Genomic DNA, 25,022 nt, shown 5'->3' with positions numbered 1-25,022 from the left:
TGCATGTACATTTCTACATGCATGTGTGAGTGTCCTTGAAAAGTGTGTCTCTGAGTGTGTGTGAAGGTCGCATGTGGAGCCCTGGACCCCTCTGCAGAGCAGATGGCAGCACTTCCTCCGGCTAGATAAATACTTCACATGGGGAAATCTGTCACTGGGACAGAGAAGGGCAGGCTTCCAGAGAGCCTGGGACAGGATGAACATACACCATCACGGTAGGAGCACATCACTATGATCAGAGTCAATCACTGGGAGGTCAAACTAGATATTTGAATGTGGTTTAAAAAATGATTTAGGGACTCCTGATTCATTTTGTCACACATTTAAAAAGCCACAAAAGCAGGTATTTTACTCATGAGAGATTATTAAAATATGCTCTGCTTGAGTCGGATGAGGTCAATTTAATTTAAATTCAATAAATAACAAAACGTGCAAATCTGTAACTGGTTTGATGATGATATAGTGAACAGCTTTTTAGATAATCAGTCTCCTCTGGCAGCAAAGATTAGCATTTTTTAAATCTTAAAACAGAAAAACCTATCTAATAATAGTCTCCAGACAATGTTATTTGTTCTCCAAATATTTTAAGCCATACTAAACCAAGTATTAAACTTCAGATTTGCAACATAATGCCAAAAGTTTTGGATGAACAGCCGTACGTAGGTACATAATCTGAAGATCTATCCTACTAAGAAGGTTGAGTCACATCCACTGTTGCTGCATGGAAACACAAACATTTTACTCATCATGTGGCATAAGGCTAAATATTTGTCATGTTATCAATAAACCCCATTCATTTCAATCTTTGTGCACACAGATCTGACATTAAACTCTGTCTCTTCTAGGTCATGAAATACTACACTGACATTGGATTATACTGTATATGTACTGAATATATGAATAAGCATAAATATTTCAAATAGAGGTAGAATTCTCAACACTTTTTTTGTGTTTTCAAAAGGGAGAAAACAACCCAGTTATTTGCAAAATAATGAAGGGAACATGGTGTAAATAAGTCGCCATTTTTGGCACACTTGTACAAGTTGCTTTCCAGCACAGTTAAAATGTGAATTGGCACATATCCGACCTTGCTGCCTGATATCTGGAGTGGGATGTTCTCCAGTTTTGGCAGCTCTCTGTCCACTGACACTTCAGACAACATGAAAGCACAACGTGTCCAGGCGTTTTAGATTCACTGCACTCATCCATCTAGGTTCTTCATGAATTATTCTGTGCCACTTCTGATGTTTAAATTTTAAAACTGCTCCTTTATACTTAAAACTTCAACTCAAAATTGCTCAAATGTGCAGTCCTGTGTTGATGATGATAGTTATTATTCATCTGGCTTGATCACATTATTTGTTACAGATGGTTTTGCATGGACACCGCAGCCTACTGTATAAGTTCACCACTTTCATGAGGGAGAAACACATTTACCAATTTGATAACATGTATGTTGCAAATTGATTCAAACATCAATCATTTAGCTGCAACACTAAGTTTCCAACTTAATGAACATGCCTGAATGCACTATTTGTGAAAGTCCACCACTCATTAACAATGTTGGAAAATGAGGAAACTGTATTTACTTTAGCTTCAAATCTCAGACTGCATTATTGTGATATAACTGGAGAAATATCTGTTGTAGTTCTCATTCATTTTTATTTGCGGTGGGTTTTTCATATGCAGCACATTTCACGTCAAATTGATGAATGTGTTCATTAATTTTCTTATGTTTTACTTTTTAGCACTGGTTCTTTTTTCTCTAAATGTGTTTACCCTGTCTGGTTGACATTTTCACATATGCTACACCTCTAATCACACCCACTCCTAACTGATGGGGGTGTTCGGGTGTGACACACCCTGCAGTCTGCTTGTACATCACTGCAGTGAGGTGAGAAGTTGCTCTTTCAGTTCGAGTGTGTTGAGCTCCCTCGGTCACTGTAGATTCCTTCATACCGGATTATTTGGGATTTAACCAGTACAATCGTCATTTGCACATATTATGGATTATATATGGTGTTTATATCTCCTGAAGCACAAACACACACACACACACACACACAGTCTCTATTTCTGTTTCACACTTTCTCTCTAGTACTATTCTTGTAATCCAACTTTTGTACATAAAATTTTCTTAAACTTCAATCATCCCATTCCTTGGCATCCCACTATGTCCCCTCACTTTCTGAGCTTTTGGGTGACACTATGTCAACAACCCTACCAAATGTATTGGTGGTGGGAGCTGGAGTGGAGGTTTGAAAGAGGTTGGTGTTTGCCTGCGCTTTCTATCTTAATACAAAACACAACGGCAAACTTTCCTGGCTCTTGTGTTTACGTGTGTTCAGGTGTACACGTGAGCATGTTAGTATGCCTGCATTTGTACTGACAGACATTTGAGCCACTGACCTTTCTGTGCCAGCGAGGTATTGGGTTCGTATTTGTCCACCAGCAGCTGGACCTGTTCTGGTTTGAGAGGAGGGTAGAGAATCTCATTCAGACGAGGGTCTCGTTGTTTATTGTTGATGAATTCTGTCATCTGCTCCACACTGAGGTATGGACGACTCTTAGCCCCCCTGAGAAGAGGAGAGGAGAGGAGAGAAGAGGAGAGGAGAGGAGAGGAGAGGAGAGGAGAGGAGAGGAGAGGGAGAGTGAGAGGGATACAAATAAGGAAGCAGGAAGACAGCATGAGAATAGTCACTAAGCAACATGTTGAACAAGAACGGAATTCCAAAATTGAAATATAAGGAAATAAAACGAGGAGAAGATGATGGGAGGTGGAGGGGTAATTAAAGCGGCTAGGAGATGTAGAGAGGGAGAACACCAGACTCACAAAGGAGCTGAGGATTAAATGTTGTGTTGAGTAAATCATGAGATTTGATTAAAACGCCTTTCATATCTAAGCCTGTTCCACTAAATTATAATCTCCATATCCTCCTGGCTCTCCTGCCATCTCACTTAACTGTGATTAAAATCTAGATTTATGACTTGGAGTGGCCCCGGTCGTGCTGGCATGCTGCCTCGGCTGATGGTCTGAGTCCCTCTGGGCCAAGGGGCAGACCTGCTTTTGCAGCACAAGGAGCCACACGTCCAGGCTTGAGGAGTCACAACCACAGCCATTACAACACACTTTCATAGACTAATTAACTGCTTATGATAACTCTAATGGGCTAAAGCAGGTGTCTTAAACCTGCAAAGCCATATTGCCCTGGCAACCATTATCTAGTTGGCAGTCTGAAAAGAGCTACAGATGGCTATAAAACACCTAATATCAAATGAATCACTCTCACATTGTTTGTTAAAATGTTTTTTTTTTTGGAGGTTGCCAACATGACTACTTCCCTGACTGACCTTTAAAAAAAAAAGCAAAGACAACTGAAAGAAACATGGTTCTTACACGTCAGAGAAGATGTGGTCCAGCTCAGACCGGGGACAAATGTTGTTCAGGAACATAGTATAAACCTCTGGAGTGAAGTCTTCTTGAGGGATGGAGTCATTCTGCAGCAGACAATGACAGCAGCAAAGTCAGATACATGATGGTATAAACATATACACACATGATGGGGCAGTATGTGGCCTGGTGTGTAGAGACACTGTGGAAGAACTACAAATCTTTGGTATCTGTAAGTTCCAAATTTTGCTTCCCTAATACTCATAACAAACCAACAAAAATAAAATACTGCTTTATAATGAGATGTGTGAAAAAGACCAATAGTCCTGTAGTAATGCTGAATATTATCTTATTATTAGCTCTTTGGGGATTATTCCACCTGTATGCTGTGCCTGCTTTCTTGCTATTTCTTAGGCTTTGCACACAATGGACTTCATGCAAGAACATCTTCATATTCTTATCCCAACCTTCTCACACATATTCATACAAAGTTTTCCAAGAGGAATTCAGAAAACTCACATAACTGCACAAAATGGATTTAATATCTTCTTGTTTGTTCATTTTAAACTGTGCCCATTGCTCGTTGTTTTTAAACTGTGCCATATAAATAAACAGACTTTACTTGAACTAATATCTTGTACAGATGCATATGCAAGTTAAGTCCATTTTATTTATATAGCCCAAAATCACAAATTTGCAGCCACAATGCACATCACATAGTTGCAGTGAACAGAAAATGACTTTGGTTACATATCCAAATCCACAGCCATTATGATTCTCAGGTCAAACAAGCGTTTTCCCCTGACTGTTTATACATGACTCATATAACAAGCCTGGACCACTTGTGAATTTTGTTTTATGTAAGAGAAAATGATTGAATGCCACATTTTCTTTAGTCACTTGTACATGCCACTTTAACAGAAATCATTTTTTTAACCCATTCTTGCATGAGGCTCACTGAAATGTACAGAAAATGTTCTCCTGGGTTGAGGAGCCCTTCTTTTGCATGACTTGTCAGACTTGCACAGCCTGTGCACAATAGTATTTTCTGTACAAATAATGATGTGCACTGTCTCTGACTGTTTAACTAAAAGACATCTATCCACCATCCTGATGTGTGTATGAGCGGGACACATACTTCAATGCCATGGTATGCTCTTTAGCTGACCCTGACTCTCCCTCTGGAAGTGATTACTCACAAATATTTATTTCAAATGCAAACAACTAAAACAAGGACTGTCTGGAATTTGCACCTTGACTTCGACAAAAAGCTGTGGCCACACGGGCTCCTCTTGGAGCTATCCGAGCCAAACAGGCCTGATGAAAACACAGCACGCTCAGCAGCGAGCAGTAGCATTGTGCCAGCAAGAAACAGAGCAGAACCAAACACTCTCAGAAAGGAGTGAGGGAAAAGTGAGGGAGATGAGGAAGGATGCACAGAGGGAGGGGGATGCAGGTCAAGCCCTGCCGAAACTCAATGAGTCATTCTAAAGACCTTGGTGTGTGCTGTGGTGTGTATGTGCTTTTGCCTGTGAGTGTATTTGAGGGATTAACAGCTCTAACATTTAGTTGTAATTACTTGTGCGTTGGAACAACAGCAAATCCCACAAGACCTTCATACAGCAACACGTTTTTACCTCCTGCTCTTTCTCCTTGTGCTAATTATGTATAGCTTGTTTCATGTATATGTGTGTGTGTACGCCTGTTTGTATTTCAGCATGTGTATGTGTTCATTCTTCTTCAGAAGCCCTAACAGCTACAATGTGTCTGCCCCGCTGTATATGCATATGTTTTAGCGGTGTTCCGTTCGACTAGACTGCTTTCTCTCACTTCTAAATATGCAAATTGCTTGTTACTGCTAGAATATAGAGATTGTTTGCTGTGTTGGGGGTAATGTTTACTCCTCTTTGCATGAGAGGGCAGCTTCTCCCTAGAGATATCTGAGAGAGGTAAAGATAAAACAGCTTTTGTCATCTCTATTGCTCCCACTGGGTCTATTTTGTTTCATTACAACCAAGGCTAAATCAGTTCTGAGTGGGAAGTCATGCAGACATCCAGAAAATAAGACTACAAACAAATAAGCAAGACGGCAATCAGCTGCTGTTTCAGGGGGGACAGAGAATGAGCTGAATGTTGAGAAGGCAGACTGATGGATGTATGGAGGACATGAAAGAACTTGAAGACTAAGATAAGAGATGCAGGCAGGGACAGAGGGGGAACACACAAGAAGCATGGGTTCAGAGATTGAGGAAATATGAGGAGACAGTAACGCTGAAAAAAAAAAGAAGGGATATCAGTATTTTGGTGTCTCACTCTTCCAGAAGGGAGGCTACAGTTTTCCAGGGCTGTCTCCACTCGCTTCCTGTCTGCTGAGAACATCCTGAAGATACTGTAAAGACACAAAAACACACCCTTCTGAGAATTCATAGAAACCCCCCAAAAAACAGAGATGTTTTCATTCAGATAGATACTGATGAAAATATCACAGCTTTTAACTGATACTTATTTAGGATATCCTGTGAGCAAAAGATGTTGAAGCAGCAGGAAACAGTAACAGGATCGAAGGGGAAAAAGAGAAACTAAAAACAATGCAACATATGGTCGTTAGGAAAATATGCAACCAAAAGCTCCAAGGAAAAAATATAGTTTTAAAGACAAAAATTAGACAAACAAGGCTTAAATGAAAAATTATAACCCAGAAAAAAACAAACAAACCAAAAACAAACAAGAGCTGTTTCTGATCATTTGTCTTTCTCAGTGATATACAATAAAGGGTTTTACTGATTTAAGTGACTGTAGATGTGCAAATGTGATAAATGTATAAAATATATAAATATTCACTTGATGTAAATGGTATGTACAATATAAAACACACTGACTTGAATACTGCAGTTCATCTAAACTCCAAACAGATGGCAACACCATATGCATATAAAAACAATATTTGTATGTAATTCTTTATAAAGACTATAAAAAAGAGCAAATAAAATTGCATCTGAATTTCTTCATATCATTATTATCATTATCATTCCCATAACCATTACAATTGCTGCTATATTATCACAGTTTCTCAGAGAGTACTTAGATCATCTATTGTTTAAATAAACAAAATACAATTGACAAAAACTTCTTCACCCATGTATCTGAATAATTCATTATGAGACTAGCATACACTGTTCTGCCTCATCAATTCTTCTGAGTGCAGAGAAAGGCATGCTTTATCTGTGCGGTGGGCCTACTGTGCTGTTTTATGAACAATAAATCATATTTACTGCAATGAACTCCAGTGTCGTTACAGCTACCTCTGGCTGTTTGATCTGTTTCCACTGGCCGTAGCCTGTTTTAATTACATGCAGAGGTATGCCTGTGCGGATCCATGAGCACATACTGTATGCTCAGTGGGGGAGCGGAGTCAAGCTGACATCAGTCGAGCTGACATGTCCTCCCAGCTAGGAGGTTAATTCCCTAAACGGCAAGGAGTGTGTCTCTGCCTCTCTGTGTTGACACCCACTGTTTTCCTCTGCGGCTCTGAGGGAGGTTATCGCACAAGTTCACTGTTGCCTGCCTGAAAGCTCAACTTGACTAATGGAGACGGAAAGAGTTGGATTTTCAACGAGCTGATGACAAACTTGCTGATAAAAATCTGAAATGCACAAAAGTTGCACAAAAAAGGAAATTCTCACGCTCTTAACATACTGGCACATTTTTAGCTGTAGCAAGTGATGGATATAAACAGGGCTTGCCCAAGGCACACTACCACATACTGTACACGCACACAGATTCACATGCACAGAACTAATAAGGATGGGTTCTTGACACAGCAGTAGAAATAATGGAGCAAATTTTACTGCAGAGAATAAAAAGGACAGTATTGTGAAGAAGGGAGGGGGGTAACATATTCTAAAAAATGCACAGACATATAAAATGTGTGTAAACTGAAGCGTATGCAGTGGATGATAATGAGAGAAGGCAGTAGACAACATGAATTGATCAAAAGAGCAGAGAGGTGGCAGGGGAGAGAAGGATGAGTCACAGAGACTTACTTCTTGACAGGGATTCGCCCCTCAGGGTTGAGCTGCAGTTTCATTCGAGTGTATCTGCAGACAGAGCACACGCCTTATTCAACATGTAAACAGCAGTTTGTCTTTGTGAGTAAAGCACTATCTCAAAATGATTTTTCTGCCTAAGTTTACATGTGTGACTGATGTACATGTTCATTTGCCATGTCTGTCTATGAGGGAGTAAGCAGACTCATTAGACAGAGTGTGCATCTCTGTGGTATAACTATCAAACACACAGCGATTGACTGCACATGCAGAGTTTTCTGTGCATACCATGAATATTTGGTTGTGTTTATATGGCAGGTTCATATTTTGGCTAATCCCTGGAAGTCTTGCATTGGCAGCACAGAGCCATGCAGCAGCAACACAGGCAGCGCAGTCTGGGCTATAAATAGCTTAGCTGCAACAGGAGCCATCATTACAGGCTGGGCTTTAAGTGGCTGCTGGCTAATAATTAATATCCATTACAGTGTCCACTTCACAGGGCAGGCCAGTTGCCACAGGCAAAGTCACTGGTAACTGTAATAGTTAACGGGACCAGACCATCTGAGGTGCCTTTTCTACAAAAAGAGAAAAATGTGAAGTGAACAACATGAGTGAGAATGAACTAGTTGATAACAGCTGACGTCATTTAAGTAGATTGACTTTTAAAAAAGGAGATTATCCTAAAAGAAAGATAAGAAAGGAGGCAGTGGGAGCAAAGAAATAAGGAGGGAACAGTTGGAGGTGTTTCTTGATGCCCTCATCTGCTACTGCTAAGTACTTGTATTATTCATTAAGGTGTGTGCGGGGAAAACAGATTACTTGCATTCGTGTCCTTTTCTTTACTCACTGCTTTCTCTTTCTGTATCCCTCTCTCTCTTCCTGTCTGCCCTGTGTCTCTTCCCCTCTAGTTAGCGCCGACTAAAACAAATATTTATTTCTGAACATCCACTTACTTTTTTGGCTCAAGATGAAATATAAAACAACTGGTATCTTGCCATTATACCAGCACAGTCACAGGTCTTTCAATTGTAAGACAAATGTTTCTAACCCTAATAGTTGATGCAAAAGACTACATTATTCGAGGAGCGGCCTTAGTCCTATTTTATTGATGTTTTGAAGACATGCTGGGTCCTATTTTGTCTCCTGTTGCTGGGAACATTTCCCATCTATGCTGCCCACCAAAATGTATCACAGCCTTGAGAGCAAGCGACCAGAATTAACCACATGCAGAGGAACATCAACATCACTTCAGGATTAAAGTGTCCTTATGTTGTAGCAGTGGTATGACAAAGAATCGCCTTTGTAAGCAAGCAGTGCACAACAACTGCTGCTGTGAGCAACCAGCATGACTGCAAAACCTGCTCTGTTCAATTCTGTTCAACTCTCAGTGTTCTATGTGGTCGATGGCCACTTTTATTGTCTCATAAGTCAATTAGCTTCCTCAGGGGTGCAAGTTAATGGCTTCTGCTCACTGATAAACATCAGACAGCTGGGAGTTGTCACCCAGCAGAGCCCATCGTAATTCCCTCAATACAATATGGCAGATTCATGTTTAAGTTCATTCTGCATGGGCTTCACTCAGTCACTGACTGCAAATCAGCTGTGCACCATAGATCAGTGGGTGTGTGCTTCAATTAGATCAATATGAATGTGGTCATGTAAGTCGTTAGACACAGTTATTACACAGGATCAGAGGTGCTGTGGGGTTGATTGATGATAAAAACTGTTTCATCAGACAAAAAGTCATTGATGAGGGCTAGCGGGTGATTAATTCAATAGACTGGACCCAATGATTTGGTGTCCCCCTTTTATCATTAGACACCACCAGAGCTGCACGCAACCAATTGACCTGTTTACAGATCTACTGTACTGTCACTGGTCTGTCATTCAAGAATAAAAGCAACAGCACCATATGAATGCACACTCATGCAGGCACATATACACGTTTTGCTGGTTTAGGAGCAGATACGACAACAGAGATACACAGAGTTGGGTTCATGAACTAATACATATTTCAAGCTTTACTTACCCCCACTCTGCCTTTCTGTCTGATTTTTTCTCTCCTTACTCTCCCCATCGGTGTGAGGTGGAGTGACCTTTATAAGTTTAAACCCTAAGGCTGCCTAGTGGAGCTGTAAAAAGCAACACCGTGCTTCCTGTTTCTGTGTGTGTACAGTACATGCCTGATACTTGTACTGTATATGTGTAAAATAGTCTATGTGAGCTGGTAAATCATGTTTTATTGCATAGGCTGTGCCCTTAGTGTATATGCATGTTACAAAGATGTTTTTGCTTGCATTTATAAGTAACCACTCGCTGTGTATTTAGAATTTTCTAGTGGGAGTGCTTGTTGGTACAAGAGTCAGTCACATGTCTCCTTTACTGACGACGCCTCATTTGCTTCTTCTTGCTGTTTATGTTTATGTAATGATATGAAATTCATAGGAACTGACATTTTTTTGTTTCTAGCAGATCTTATTTTCAAATTTATCTTGAGAACTGTGAAATAATAATGTGTGTTTGTATGTACAGTATAAAAAGCATGTGTGTGCGTTTGACATACGCCTTCTCAAGACAGGCCTCTCTGGACATGTTCTGTACGAACAGGTTGGATGCCAGGCTGAACAGCTCTTCTGCCCATTCCTGCAGTAAATAAAACACATGCACACAAACATACACAGATACACAAACACACACACACACACACACACACACACACGCATATGGAAAAGTGCAAACATACAGAAATGCTCAATTCTAGACACACTGACAACTGCAGAGGACTTAAATGAGGTGGTCCTTAGCTATGTAATGGTAATAAATAGACCCATTATGTGGGTTAGCTCATAATTTCCATCTGAAATCAGAAAACACTGGTGTTAGTTTATTTTAAAGTTAGTATTCAAGCATGACCCAGCAGATAAATGGTGCTTTTATCCAAAGCTTAAAAAGCCTTCTATCTGAACACAGAATAAACAGGAAGTTGCTTTAATTCCAACCTTTCAACTATTCATCACCACCTATAAAACAAGGAAACTGAGATACTAATCGCATTATTGTTACACAGCTTTTAATGATTTCAGTTAACCTTTGTGTCAATTGAACCATCAGCTATTTTAAAGTATTCATTTGTTAATATAAAATGTTTTTGTCTCTGTGTGTTATCTGTATAAACATGTCCCTGCATGTTTAGCATATCGCTTTAATCAGTCGAAAACATTTCTGCAATCTTTATAGGCAAAGGTTTCATAAACATTGATCACACAGACATGGATTTATGACTTCAATTAACACACTTACATTTTTAAAGCTGAGAGAACGAGGTTTTCGCCCAGTAGTAACACACTCTGCATTTAATAGCTGCTTTTAGGCATATCTTAAACAGGTTTGCTATCACTATCATTTTCTTGTTATATTTCTAGTGCAAGTCCTTTACCTTAGCCGTCTCCTCCTGAAAGGCCATAAAGTTCAGATAGGTGATGTTGACCATGTCTGGACCGCTCGCCACTGTCAGCATCCTGTTCTCCATCTTCCCCGCAAGTGTGCTGACATCCAGTAGCTCACGCAGCTTGGCTTCCTTATGAGACACAAAAAAACACAAAGAGGCAAAAAATGTGTCATCAGCAAGATCAAACTGAGCCAATGAAAGTCATTCAGCGAAGGTGTAAGATTTATTTTCATATCGGATCACATCAGTACCAGTAACATAAAATAAGCTTATTATACCAGCTGCATCCTAACTGTAGAGGAGCAGATCAGCCAGACCTGCATCTAAAAACTACCGCAAACAAAACTCCCATCAGTGGAAAGGCAAATTACATGAAAAAGACCTTGGAAAAATACATGATATGGTTTTTTTTTTAGGAAGTGAAACACAGGACTGCTCTGTGTCCTGGTATTTTTTTTTTATGTTGTTTCCCCAACAACCATCTGAATGCACTGAACTAAAACAAGGCCTGGCAATATTTTGTAGTTTACACCTTGTGTGACAGCTGATCTGTGCGATTAATGAGAGGTCAGCTGTCGGAGGCAGACAGTGTGAAAAGTGAGGTGAGAGGCTGCGGCTTCAATGGATCACAGCGTTCCATATTATGGGCTATAAGAGCAGCAAATATGACAGATTACACAGCACTGTGATAAGAGATTTCTCTCATGTAAACACATTTCCAGAGCTAGAGGAATAGACTGATATTAAATAAATGACAAGGGTGAACTTTTGGGTTGGTGGTGACTTTAACACTCAAAGTACAAAATTATCACAAAATATCTCCAGGGGATTTATGGTGTTATTTGCTATCAGTGACTATGATTACTCTCCAAATCCCAAGAGCTTACTGGTTTCTAACCTTGTTTTTATTGTGGGAAAACAATCTATCTTCTCCTCCAGTGGCATGCACGGACCTTTTGAAGGGCAGGGACGAAAAGAAAAAAAAAGGGCACATACAGCGCGTTCTCGTGTGTTTTTGCCACCCAAGAGGGCAGTTTAGTGTGTTTTGCCAACCAGGAGGGCACCTTAGCACCCGTTTTGGCTTCTACGAGGGCACGGGGGGAGGGGGACACACCACTATTCTCATCACATTTTGAGCTTCACTATGGAAGACGTTACAGAGAAGAGCAGCCAATTCACAGCAGTACCTTGTAACCAGGTGTAACATCACAGGACAAAACGTTGCATAACGATTCATTAGTGAATTCCCTTAGCTGTGGAGATTCCATAAGGAAACCATTTATAATAAGAAGGGTAATATAATCTTCAGATTTAAGACAGCTTTAATCCTCTGTAACCTTAATCATCCAACAAATTCAGCAGGTCAAATGAGGCTGTTGTAAGAAGTCTGTTGTCTCTTGTAAGAAAACAACGGATGCTGGCAATGGTCCAATTCATGCAGACAGAAAACTCTAAAGAATGTGTATTCAGTGGAGGTAATTGTCTGAGGAAAACTAAGCCAAACTGATTTTAGCAAATATACATTTAAGCAGCTCATCTTTGGTGCAAATCATATAAAAAACAAAGTACAATGCCTCCGAGGTGCAAGAGGAGAATAACAATGATCGTTTTCTCTCCTTTGCAGCCCAGTACGCTAGCAGCATACAAAATGGTTCCTCTGGCTTAATTAACACAACAAAAAAGCACTGTAAAGGATTTTGCTGTGAAAGCAAATGAGCTCCCACTAATTTAACCAATCAAACAAAGAGCATTGTGTGTTGTGTCACGCTGATAAATGTCCTCTACACGTCCCTCACGCCCCCCAATCAAATTGTGCGGCTTAGTGGCGCCCATTATTATCATGCTGAACTTTTCTGAGGCGATAAATTGTCCCTTTTGAAGAATCTGTCCCCTCTGACAGCCCGTCTTGTCTGACCTGCCTTTCATACAAGCATTTTGAGTTTTATGTGGCTGCATGGAAAACCAGTTTATCGAAAAAAATATACCTTAGTATAATTTCTGGAGTGGAAGGAATACAGACAACTTGTTGCATTTTCTGCATGTTGTAAAAAAAGTACATGTTTTCAACAGTGTGCAATTTGCAGATACGCAGACAGATTCTCCTCAATCAACAGGGTTAAGAGTTACATGATCCTAGTCTTGACCACCAATCAATTGCACACAAAATGCTGATTTGAATGGGAATCCATCACTGTCCGCTTATGTATTCTGAATGCCACCAACCCCATCAATCAAAACATAAAAGCCACTTTCAATTTGCTAAAACACACAATGCCAAAGTACCCTGTGAGGGATGCTTTGGCAGTCTGCCGAAGATGAAAGGCTTCTGAGAACAGACAAGACGACAGTAAGATGCATATTTCATTTATTACAGCACTCGAATGTTGATGCAGTTTGATACTGTTTTGATGCTACTTGTAGCCATTAGCTGAACATAGAGCTCATTTCCTCATAAGTAGTCAGCGCAGGGGTGATCATGGAGGGAGCTGCAGGCATTCACAGCACATCAACTGAAGAAATATCAGCATTAAATTGAACTTGGCTGGACAGAAATGAGCTGATGTCAGGGAGACAGACCCTGCTGGACAGGAGGATGAGGAGAACAGAAGAGAGAGCCAAAATAAAAAAAAAAGAAGTAAAGCCATGAAAAGGGAAGAGTTGAAGAGGAAGAGGGGGCTCAGCCATGTGAGTAAAATGTAATTTGTGCTGGTGCATTGTGGGAGCTATTGGATGCATGCCTGAGGTCCCAGTTACCACAAAGATGGGTGATTTAGAGCCAAACAGGAGAAGGGTTGTGAGTGTGTGTGTGTGTGTGTGTGGGGGGGGGGATTTGGAACGATTGTGTGGTTGAAGCAAGAAGATGTTTTTGTAATTCACAACATACTTCACATAGAGAGCTAAGAGTCTGTACGAGTACATGCGTGTGAATCTGTGATGTATATCCACGCTTATAAGTGGGTGTCTTTTCAGCCAGCCATTCATGGAGCATGTTAGCAGATGCAGTTTGTCAGTGAGGGAACTCTTCTCAGTCACTTAGCATTCAGGTGGAGTAGCAGCCTGAGGAAATACACAAACTTCCACTTCCTGCCTTACTTTGTCACAAGGCCCAACCTGTCACCAGCCATGTACTCAAACTGTGTCACACTCTGTTGGGCACAAGGGTAAGGATTCAGATTGGCAAAGGGAAGTCAGCGACACCTCAGGTCATTAAACCTGCAGCACAGCACCTGTCTACACTCACACACGCCAGCTTGGAAACACACAACCACGAATGTACACACATCCTGCTGGATTCAAGCAGGCACAAATCACACATCACCACACATCTGACTGCACACACGGTCACATGTGTGGTGACATCAGATCAAAGGAAATGTCAATATGAATGATTGATGATGGCCCAACTACCTACACACATGCAGCTCATCACTCCTCTTTAAAATAAGACAGAGCTGCGATACCGTATATTAACAGCTTAAGTCGATGCATACCAAAATATAGGAGCAGTTAATCTATAGGACATTATAATTCTGCAGACTATCTTCCCTTCAATGACAGAAAAACACGACTTGTTTTGTCTGCATTTATGTCTGTACTGTAATAGCAGAACAGACGATGCTTCACAAAGGAAGAACTGTGATTCTTATATTGGAGTGGTGTGAAGTAGCTACAATATTTTATGTTTCATGAAGTGTTTCCCATAAAAAAATATGCTGGGCCAGTTGAAATAATTGATTAGGTGTCAAGGATAGCTGCTTTAATAAGTGAACAGTGCCTTTTTCAAGGAAGGTGCTGGCTGGTGTATAAATTGATGATTTGTTCATTAGTCATGTGGAAACTACTTTTCTCTCCACAATGTACCAAACTCTCACAAGACGTTCACAGTGTGCACCTAAACAAAACACAAACAAACAAACAAACAAACAAACAAAAAAAGGACATTTTGGTTGGTACTGTATCTTGAGAGAATTGATGCACTTTGGTTGACCCTGCCAGGATGTGCAGCTTGTGGCTGTTCGCACTACATTTTTAAAGAATCTGCACTTGTTAACCGGAGAGATGTTTACGAAGCTCCCAGTTTTAGAAATCATTTTAGGGGCTTAGCATTTTGGTAGATGTTAAGTGTAAACATGTTTTCATTTATATGAGCTGTGCTTGGTATTTAGAAGTCATCATCAACTGCATATCACCCCATATGACCTCACCCTTCCCCACACTTACAGTATCTCCACATTAATTCCTAATCCCTTCTTCTAAAAAAAAAAAAAAACAGCTAATTAAGGATCTCTAAGCCCAAGAGAACCACAGGTAGAGGCAAACATATCCTCACATGAGCAGAATGGCTTGAAAATAGTAAAACCAACTTTAACATCAGGGTTCAGATTCAATACAGCTTAACATACAGAGCAAAGACTGTGTAGAGGAACAGGACTGCAGGTTACAAGCAGGACACCAATTCTCCTGCTGTTGGCTAGCCTTGTTAACTAACAGAGCGGCAAGATGCTGCTGCTGGTGGTGCAGCAAAAAGCCTCTGGCATTTGGAAGGAAATTATGGGAAATCAAGCTGGGGGTGATGTGCTCATTCTGCCAACCAAATATTGTTTTGTCATTTATGTGCACCCATGTGTGGGAATAGATGTGTATAGTGGTGGCTAGATGATGATCTGCCTTAAGTCAATTACCTTGATAGAAATTTACTGTGGTGTGATTTGTTTGTATAAGCGGGTGTGTGTTTGTGTGTGTGCAAGTGTATCTGCTGTTACATGCATTTTCTTGTTTATCTGCCTGCATGAGTCACAGTGTCTGCAGAGCATTTCACCAGCAGCAAAGCTAATCCTAAGACGACTCCCTCTCCTGGTGATGCAGTCATTTATTTAAAAGGGTCATGCAGCATCCGCAGAGCATGTTTTAAACATTAGCCACCTCATAACTTACATCTATGTATGTTTTAGTGCTTTCTGTCTGTAGACAGAAAGCACTAAAACATTGATCCCATTAGAAGAGCCCTGTCTTTTTCACCAAGCTAAAGCTATTTCCCGCAAATGACTCTCCTAATTACCACAAACATGCATGCAGACACTCACACAGACACATAAGTACAGTCACAAAAATGAAGATATCACATTCTTCAGACATACAAATACCTCAAACTGCAGCAAGCAGGCACATGCAGACTGACACTGTAGAATAAAGGGTTGTTTTCCCTCTTACACACAACTTTATTAGCAGTGATTTGGATAGCCAAATGTGTGATACAGTAACATCTCAGTAAAGTATAGCCATCTACAGTTTATCACAATGGCAAAAATAAGGCTACAAATATGAAGACACTTAAAAATGTAATCAAAAGTTAAACAGACCTGCAGCTAAACAGATTGTAGAGGCTCCATACAAAAACACATACACACAGGGTTCACACAAAGAAACACCAACAACTTCAATTAAAAGAACAACAACATCTTACACTTCACAGTCTCACAGTGGGGAACTACAGTTTGGAGCACTTCTGCTACAGGGGAACACCATGTAGCTCAGCTTTAAAGCTGTTCTGCTGATCAAACGGCCTGTTTGATTCAGCCTCAATAGCGGCAGCTTTTCACAAGTGGATGGGAGAACTGTCTGCTCCCCTTACAGCTCTGCAGTGAAACTTCCTCAGCTTGAAAACTGCCTGACTAATTTCTGTAGCTTGAGGGTGAAACGCAGCTACTATACAGTACAGTGTGCACAGACTGGGGATAAACTAGAGATAAACCTCTCGCAAACACCTGCACTGTAAACATGATTAAAGAACACAAATGAGAACAGGAGAGGATGAGATGGAAGGTGCGAAGGAATTGGAGAAGGATCAGGAGGGAGTCTTTATTTCTGGGACATCCATTTCTCTCTCTCCCGCTACCTGCATCCTGCTCTCATCTGCCTCATCCCCTCATCTGAAAGGCTAACTGTCTCTGCTTCTTGTTATTATTCTCCCACATGGTCATAATTCATTTGAGCAGACCACCACAGTTTCATGAGGCAGAGAATTGCCCACAAGGCCAGGAGTAAAAGGTCAGCGCTTCATCAGTCAGCTGTCAGGTGATGCATCACTGACCACAGTATGGCACCAATTGTGCACACATCTTGCTGTTTGGATGTGTGTGCGTGTGTGTGTGTGTGTGTGTGTGTGTGTGTGTGTGTGTGTGTGTGTGTGTGTGTGTGTTTGTGTTTGTGTTCCTGATATTGTAAGCCATAAATAACGGTCTCAAAAATCTTGGATAAGAGCTTGTTATTGGTTGAGTATGCCTACTGTAAATGATGTTAATTTCTTTAAATGATGATTACTTATTTTCCTTCTAGCCATCTGGCTCTGTTGCCTGTAATACAGCTGTATTGGCTACTATCCATCACTGAAGTACCAGTAGTCATAGTTTGTGAAGTCAAGGATGCTGAGTAGTCTCTTCAAGGCCGAGTAAGAGAGGGAATTCAAAATTTACATTGCAGCATCTTACAATATTAACTCTCTTAAGTTAAATATTTATATGCCTGATTGAGAGGTATAATGGTTGGAGAGGTATAAAGGGAATTAAAATTTAAAAAATCACATCCTGATGAAAAGAATAATTGCAAAGCTTTAGATAAGCATTAGCTTTCCACCAGCAGTGATATGTCTCTGGTGCTCATGCATCGAGGCACAGGTTGAGAAAATGCGTGGGAGGAGGTTGAAAGCCCTCATTCCAGCTCTTCAATAGGGGCATTTCATTAACCCCGAAGCAGTGAGACATGAAACGAGAGACGGAGGGGTGGACGGAGGGGAGACAGAGAGCACATATCACGCCATTTCCAAAATGCCAGCACTTCAGCAATAACTTGTGCTGACAGGCACCCATTTTCATGTCTTGGAGAAGTGGCCTAACATTCACACCCAATGCTAATCATCTCATGACGCATAGTGGAACCGAGCATCGCAGACTTTGAGGGGAAAATGAAAAATGCATTTTTTAAAAGAGCAGTTATACAACCACTGCATTTCTCATTTCATCATGAATAATCTAATCATGGACTGCACTTACTCATTCCCGTAATATCTCTTACAGATCAGACTTTATTCTACTGCGCAGCTAGACTTCTGTCAAACTTTCATAATGCCTGCAGGGCAGCCAGACTCCAGACTGCAGGCAAAAAGGTATTAGAAAGAATTTCATAAGTTGAGTTGTGTTTGATTTATCATTCCAGTAGAAGTAGAAGTTCTCCTGATTCTACTTAATACACTAAATAAACCACTTAGAAATATAATATGATACCTAGAGCAAGAGGACAGTGGCACTTAGACAATCTGAAAGTTTCTGTTTTATGTTTAAATACGGTTTATACTGTAAATTATTTGCATATGAATGTTTTGCATTCACTTTCATACACAATTTTGCATTGCACATAAATGTGGCAAACAAAAGCACTGAAGACTATACAGATTCTTAAATATAATCTTGAATTCTAAAAGGGATTGATAATGGGCTCAAAGCACTGAAGACATCCACTTAGACAAAAACAGGTTTCAAGGAAATATCAAAATAAGACAAAAGTCACCTGTCCATTGTCACATTGTTAAAGTGAAATAAAATTGCAACGTGTGACAGCTGTTGACGGCTGTGCCTGCAGCCCAAGCCAGAAAATGGCAGAAACTCCTAATTCAGTCTGCCAGCCCACCTATAAAAACTCCTGACATCTCATTCAGGTGCTGTGTCATCGAGGAGAAACACATTCTTCATTGGAAACATAAGGAATGCTTGACAGCGTTTGACTGCAAATCACATCCCCCCCGATAACTAAATCATCTGATTTAACTGTCACCCGACAGACACTGTCACACAGAATCGGCCACGGAGGAGTTCTTACTGCTTCTGACATTTCTCCTACCACTTTTTATCAATAACTCATCTCCTAAACTAGAGTGTTGGTGTCTGCTCTTGTGTTTGTGTGCACACCACCCACAATTAAATATCTCATCAATTACCACAACATAATTGAAATGCCTTCTGTACTTCCTAATCATTGTAATATAATTTCCAACTCGTATCATTTCATTCTTGCAATAATCTTTGTATCCCAGCCCGCTAAACAAATGTCTTTCATTTTATGGTCAACACGGCCACAATCTTTCCAAAAAACAAATAAGAAAAGAATCTTTATTGATTGCACATGATGACTGCAGGGCTTTGAACTGAATAATGCTCCAGAAATAAGAGAGGAAATTGGACAATCTTACTGAGAAATCGTCTTTTCTCTGGCACCACGGTAACATGAGGGGCATATGAGGAGCAACTACTACAATTCTGATAATGCGACGACCTCAGTTCAAGCCAACGTTACAGCTGGAGCAATGCTTTAGAGGCCAAATAAAGTACATTTTCAAGTAAATTGTATGTCTGTGTGGCAGTTATGCAATTCATGTGCTTGCATTTCTCTAACTGATCCAGACAATAGGACTGTAGCAAATAACCCAGTAATCAATAGTAGCAAGTTTCAGTCCAGTGCTTGAAATTGGATCAGATATTTTCCCTTGAACTATTGGCTCTTAAAGACAACAGTGCTCAAGACACATTATGAATGCAGATACAATATGTGGCAGCCATAAATAGAGGGGTGCAAGGTGGATAGTAGTCCGTAGTAGTACTCTGTAAACTCACCTAAGAATGACTTTATTGTTAAAAAAATAAAAAAAAGTTAATTAACAGCTGTTTGAGACTTAATATGCATGTTCACAAAAAGTAAATCACTACGCACACCAATACCTGGACTTGACACAAGAGAATACAAGATTACGCTGACATTAAAGGCAAAAAACAGACTCTTGTAGCAGATGCCTGAGTCACAGGGGGAATGAGAGAACTGTAGGGAAGCAGACTGCCAGCATGGATTAAGAAAGAATAGAAAAGCTTGGAGGGCAGGACATGAGGATAATTATACAGAGGAGACTAGCCACATCTCTGTTACAGAATCCCATTGCACCTCAATTCCTGGTAATGCAACCTGCATAATAATCTCTTACAAGGGCACGTTCTGGCTGCAGTAGCAAAATGAGCTTATACATTTTACATGTGTTCATACACTTGCATACGTGAACACATTGAGTACTTGTGAGCAAGAGGGGGTCGGTGTCTTTAGGAGAGACAGTCAGAATGAGTGAAGGAGAATAAACAGAAAAAAAAGAGGCAAGAGGACGATTCACGCTGTGTGTGAATCATTGTGAAGGAAAGACGGAGAGACAGAAGGGGCAAGGGGCAGATTTGATGAGGTGGAAGTAGTCTACCTGGCATGCACTCTTCCTCTCGCTGGCTGAGCTCACATTGGGCAGACAGGAAAGCAGTGGCACAGAAAGGAGGGAGCTGACCTCAGATACACCACATGAACTCCAGCAGGAGAAAAATAATCAACCACTGTGACTCACCAGCTCAGCACTTCTCATTACTGAACAAAACTGGGAACTTAGTGGCACACAAGTCAAATAGCTGAGCTGGCAATCGAATCAAACACGCAGCTCATGTGGTGGAAGTATTCAGCAAAGCATGAGAAGTAAAGGGGTTGTGTAATGAAAGGATATATTGCCAAAAACAAAACTGAGAAATGTTATAAACAGGCAAATGTTCCCAGACTTCAAATAATCAAGAAAAAGGTTTGGCCCTCAGGTTGTTGAGAGCTTCTGAGTGTGATCCTTTCACTAAGAAACATTTAACCTAGGTATTATTCTGAAGAAATGATGAACAAACAGGTAAGATAATAACAAGGTAGAAAAAAAACTAACTATAAAAAAGTTTATAAAAGTTTATTTTTCTACTTTTTATTTTTCTCCTGTGTTATTTCAAAGTATTTCCTCCATCTCAGCACAACCCAGGTATTCTGGTCATTACTCCCACCCACTCTCTCTGACTCATTCGCATCAATTTGTGAGGTGGATGAACCCCATTCTGTTCAAGCTGTCCATCAAGTGGCAGTCTTTCAGTGGTGGCACTAAAAACAGCTCCCAGGCACTAGAAACTGGCAGGTACATAACTACAGTAATTATCCTGTAGCCTTACAGAAGCTCTAATTTAGTTGAGGCAGACCTCTGGAAATGTTGAGAAAATGCTAACAGCCATCAGCATGTACAGTACATCCACACATGGAAGGGAAACATGCATGTGAAACTAAGAAGCATCTGAGAAGGCACAGATGCACATTCACCCACACAAAGACTAATAAACACAGTTGGAATATAAATAGACATGGAACAGAAACAGTCAAAAGACTGTTGGAACAAGCGGCCACATTTCGATGCATTATTGAGGAAGTCATTGAATTTCCACCTGCTGTATTCTTAAAGTGACTCTGACCTCCTAACCGAGAAGTGATCAACAAACTGTCCAATCATCAGTATTATTAGTAATTGTATACACACATACAGAGTGCACACAAGTACTTCATGAATCATTTCCTTCTGGAAAAGAAAGCTTAATCTCACTACAGTGGTAAATCACACTGCCAGCTCCTAGTGTAATTTGATAACTTTTCAAAGTAACACAAGAAATATCAGTCAGACGAAAAAACTGGGGCCAAAAGTGTTTTGTCATGAGGTGTTGGTACTATTTTGTCATCCCTGCTATATTTGAACTTACACTTCCTGCTACTCCATCAAAATCAACCTCCTTTCCTCAAACAGGCCTGCAAATACTCACAGTGCATGAGGCTGTGTGTTTGGAAAGAGGGCCTCCAGTCCTCTCTTTGGAAGACTGGAGAGCCAGGAGCCCCATGTAGAGAGGCCCCGCAGGGGGAATGTCCACAATGGGGTCCAGGAGTAAATAATTTATATGACTCCCTGTTGGCACAGTGCAGCCTTCAGGCTGTAGATGCTCTGCCACTGCTGCTGCTTTAAGGAGGCAGCATATGTCCTCTGCCTCGAGCTGATTCCATTCTTGTCATCTTTACTTACAACCCCCCTTTCTTCCTTCTTGACAAAACACTCCAATATGTTGGGCTCCTTGCTGCGTACAGGACACTAAGCAGATTCCAGCAACAATGACATCTTTAATAATTCTGACCAGAACCAATTGGGTTTATTGGGGGACATTCTTGCAGCATTAAGGGGGAGGCTGCGTAGCATCAGAAGCAGTCGACATGGTGTATAAAGTAATAGAGAAGCTGAAGAGATGGGGCTGTGCTTTGTCTTTCAGCTTATGGAGACGTACAGAGAGACCTGGCTTTATTCATTCCAGAGACATGGCTTTGTCCTGATTTGTTAGGCTAATATGAATGACGCACAGGAGTTGCACAACAATACAGTAGATGGCCTGCAATTTTTACCCAGTCCGCCTTCTAAAATAAGGCCACATGGCAGAGACACAAAATGTATTGCCAGCACCCTAAACAAACCCTGTATTTTTAAGTAGTTCAACCATGAATTATGAGCATTTCTTGTTCTTATATTCCCTAATAATTAGGGTTGGTCACAGCCAGGGTAATCATATGGTTGGAAGATATCATGAAATGAAATGGCAGTGTACTGTACGAGAAGAAACAAATACAATAAAGCTAAGTGGCAGTGGAGTAAAGTATACAATGTTGTTTGTTTGTTTTTTTACTGCAGGCTATGACCAGTGGTGGAGTTGCAATTATGGAGACCGAAAAGAAATCCTGGTGGTACGGTACGCTTTTACACAAAACTAAGAATAAAAAAGAAAAAGCGAGACAAACTATGCAGTAAAAAAATGACTGGATAAATAACAGATTCAGACATTGTAATTGCAAATTGAACAGTGATGTAATCTATAGGCAGGTGTTCATCGTATAACCACTAAGAAAAAACGACAGGATTTCCCTTTATAAAATGTGCAAGGAAATCTAACAATATGGTTTTGTGGCAGGATTTTCATTCAGTGTTTTTGTTTCGCAAATACGGGGTAGAGTATAATAATGTAATAATAATCACAATAAAATGTTTTGCATGGGAAGGCATCTCCTCCATTCACTTCCATTCATAAAATGAATCCAGTCTTGTCTTTGCTAGGAAGGCTGCTGAACATCACCACAAGATCAACAGACTTCTTTGATCCCATTACATATCTCCTTATTCCTTTCAAGATGAGAACTCCTGGCTGGCCTTGTGGACAGAGTTAGGCTAGAGAATTTCAGACATGAAAACGGGTCATGGGTGAAAAGGGTGAGAAGGATACGACCCCTCTAGGGAGGTTAGGGCTTGAAATCATCAATCTGATGCATTTTGAGAGGAAATTCAAGCAGAACTACAACCCGACCCCGTATAAGCAGCAGAAGACGGACGGACGGAGGACAGTACAGTTTGATGAAAGTGCAAAGATTAAAAGAAACATGTTCAATGTAAATTTCTGCTTGAAAACCACATCTTTATCCCATTTATATGGAAATGGTTAAATACACACACAAATACACACACACACAGACACACACACACACACACACACACACACACACACATCAATACAACAGACAACTAGTTTACTAGTGCACAAGTGTGGATGTAGTAGTTGTTGGAAACTCCTGTAAAAGGACTTCAGGCTCATTTTTGATTCTCCCCAAATGAGAAAATGAGCGCTCCCCCTCATAGTTTGTCACCAGCACCCTGAGGAACATCCTCAAAGCCACATAAACATTAGGGAAGACTAACTGCACTGGCCAAACTTCAATATGGTTTTCAGCATGTTTGAGGGTGACTTGTCTGTTTCAGCCAACATGAAGGATCGGAACTGCAGACACGTAAAACACGCTGTTCCGCCTACGGGACGGACCGGAAGTTGGGAGGTAGCCACAAGTTCTTCTGAATGTTTTAAACACCAACCTTTAAACATATATATTCATGCCATACATTGTTGGAAAGCTTAGATTGTCCTGATTCATTCAAGACCACTCACGACTTATATGGTTGCAGCCGTAATAGTATTAGCGGTTAGCTCGGCTAGCCACGTAGCTAAAGTAAGAATAGCTATAATGCTACATACCTTCAAAGTCTTCTCTTTATCCACAACGATCATCTTATGACTCAGGACTTTCTGTACAGCTCGCCAAGTATCCATTCATGTGAAATATGAAATCCGTTTCCATAAAACCGGAATACTTTCCTCAATATGTCCATGTATTTAGTCCAACACGTAACGTAATAACACACATAACAAACCATATACGGTCCGTTTACGTCATTTCCTGACTCCTGCGTGCATGGTGCATCTGTGGGACAAGTGACTGTTTCATACGACACCACACACACCAGCCAATCAGTGCTTAGGATGAGGCAGCACATGTCTCCAAAGCCAATGAGCACATGTGACCGACGACAAAGTGGGTGACAATCGGTGACAATAGGTGCGTGTATTAATCGTCTATCTATGGTATTAATGAGGTCTACTCACATAAAAAAAACACAAAGTGACGGAGGCCACTTGACCCCCCCCCCCCCCCCCCCCAAAAAAAAGAAGAGAAAAAAAAAATTCTCATCGGATCTGCATGATTCACGTAGGACATCTATTTTGGTTTCAAAACGAGTGATTTTCATGTCTGAATTTAAAAACAGGCATCCTTGGGTAGAGTGGAACGACAGAAAGTTAGGTAAATATCAGCCAACAATTGCAAGTCATCAATTCAAAGTCAATTACAAGATGCAAATGAGAGTATAGTTAATTCACAGTCATCTTAAAAGTGCAGTAATTTCAGACTTCTACACCATCACATTATTAGATATCAATAATTGTCAGATAGAGTTATTCAAAAAGTAATTCATCTCCATTTCATGCATTGATTATCCATGGTGCAACGACAGTAAACAGTTCATTAAAAACTTTTGAGTAGATTTTGGCCTTGTTCAGCACTAGGTGTTATTGCTAATGTAGATACAAAAAAAGCTTGTAAACTTGTATGCCGATGTTAATTAGTCGTGTTTTTGTTTACCTCCAGGTTGTAGTATTTGCAGCACTACAAAAAAATCAACTGGCATCCTCACAGAAAAAAAAGAGTGTTCATATCTTAAGAGTGTGTTTCCTTTAAGATCCTCAGGCTCAAACAAACAGAGAAACAGCCCTGGGCTTCTTGAGGAACAGGATTCGACTACATCAGACATCCAGGGCACACAAAACCGCTCCGTTGCTCACTGAAATGGGTG

The 25,022-nt window shown here is 40.5% G+C and overlaps 1 protein-coding gene across 2 annotated transcripts in view; it reads right to left on the bottom strand.

Moving 5' to 3' along the window:
* LOC128377130 (1-phosphatidylinositol 4,5-bisphosphate phosphodiesterase beta-1) overlaps nt 1-25,022 on the bottom strand; it is a 112,234-nt gene that overhangs the window by 36,577 nt on the left and 50,635 nt on the right. For both annotated transcript variants that reach the window (XM_053337030.1, XM_053337031.1), the window contains exons 4-9: nt 10,874-11,014; nt 10,001-10,080; nt 7,435-7,488; nt 5,705-5,780; nt 3,398-3,498; nt 2,410-2,576 (exon numbers count right to left, since the gene is read on the bottom strand). In XM_053337030.1, coding sequence (XP_053193005.1) covers nt 2,410-2,576; nt 3,398-3,498; nt 5,705-5,780; nt 7,435-7,488; nt 10,001-10,080; nt 10,874-11,014 — 619 coding nt within the window. The remainder of the gene's footprint in view (nt 1-2,409; nt 2,577-3,397; nt 3,499-5,704; nt 5,781-7,434; nt 7,489-10,000; nt 10,081-10,873; nt 11,015-25,022) is intronic.

The sequence above is a fragment of the Scomber japonicus genome, chromosome 17 (assembly GCF_027409825.1).
Source record: "Scomber japonicus isolate fScoJap1 chromosome 17, fScoJap1.pri, whole genome shotgun sequence".
Taxonomy (NCBI): domain Eukaryota; kingdom Metazoa; phylum Chordata; class Actinopteri; order Scombriformes; family Scombridae; genus Scomber; species Scomber japonicus.
This window is presented reverse-complemented; position numbering and strand designations above follow the sequence as displayed.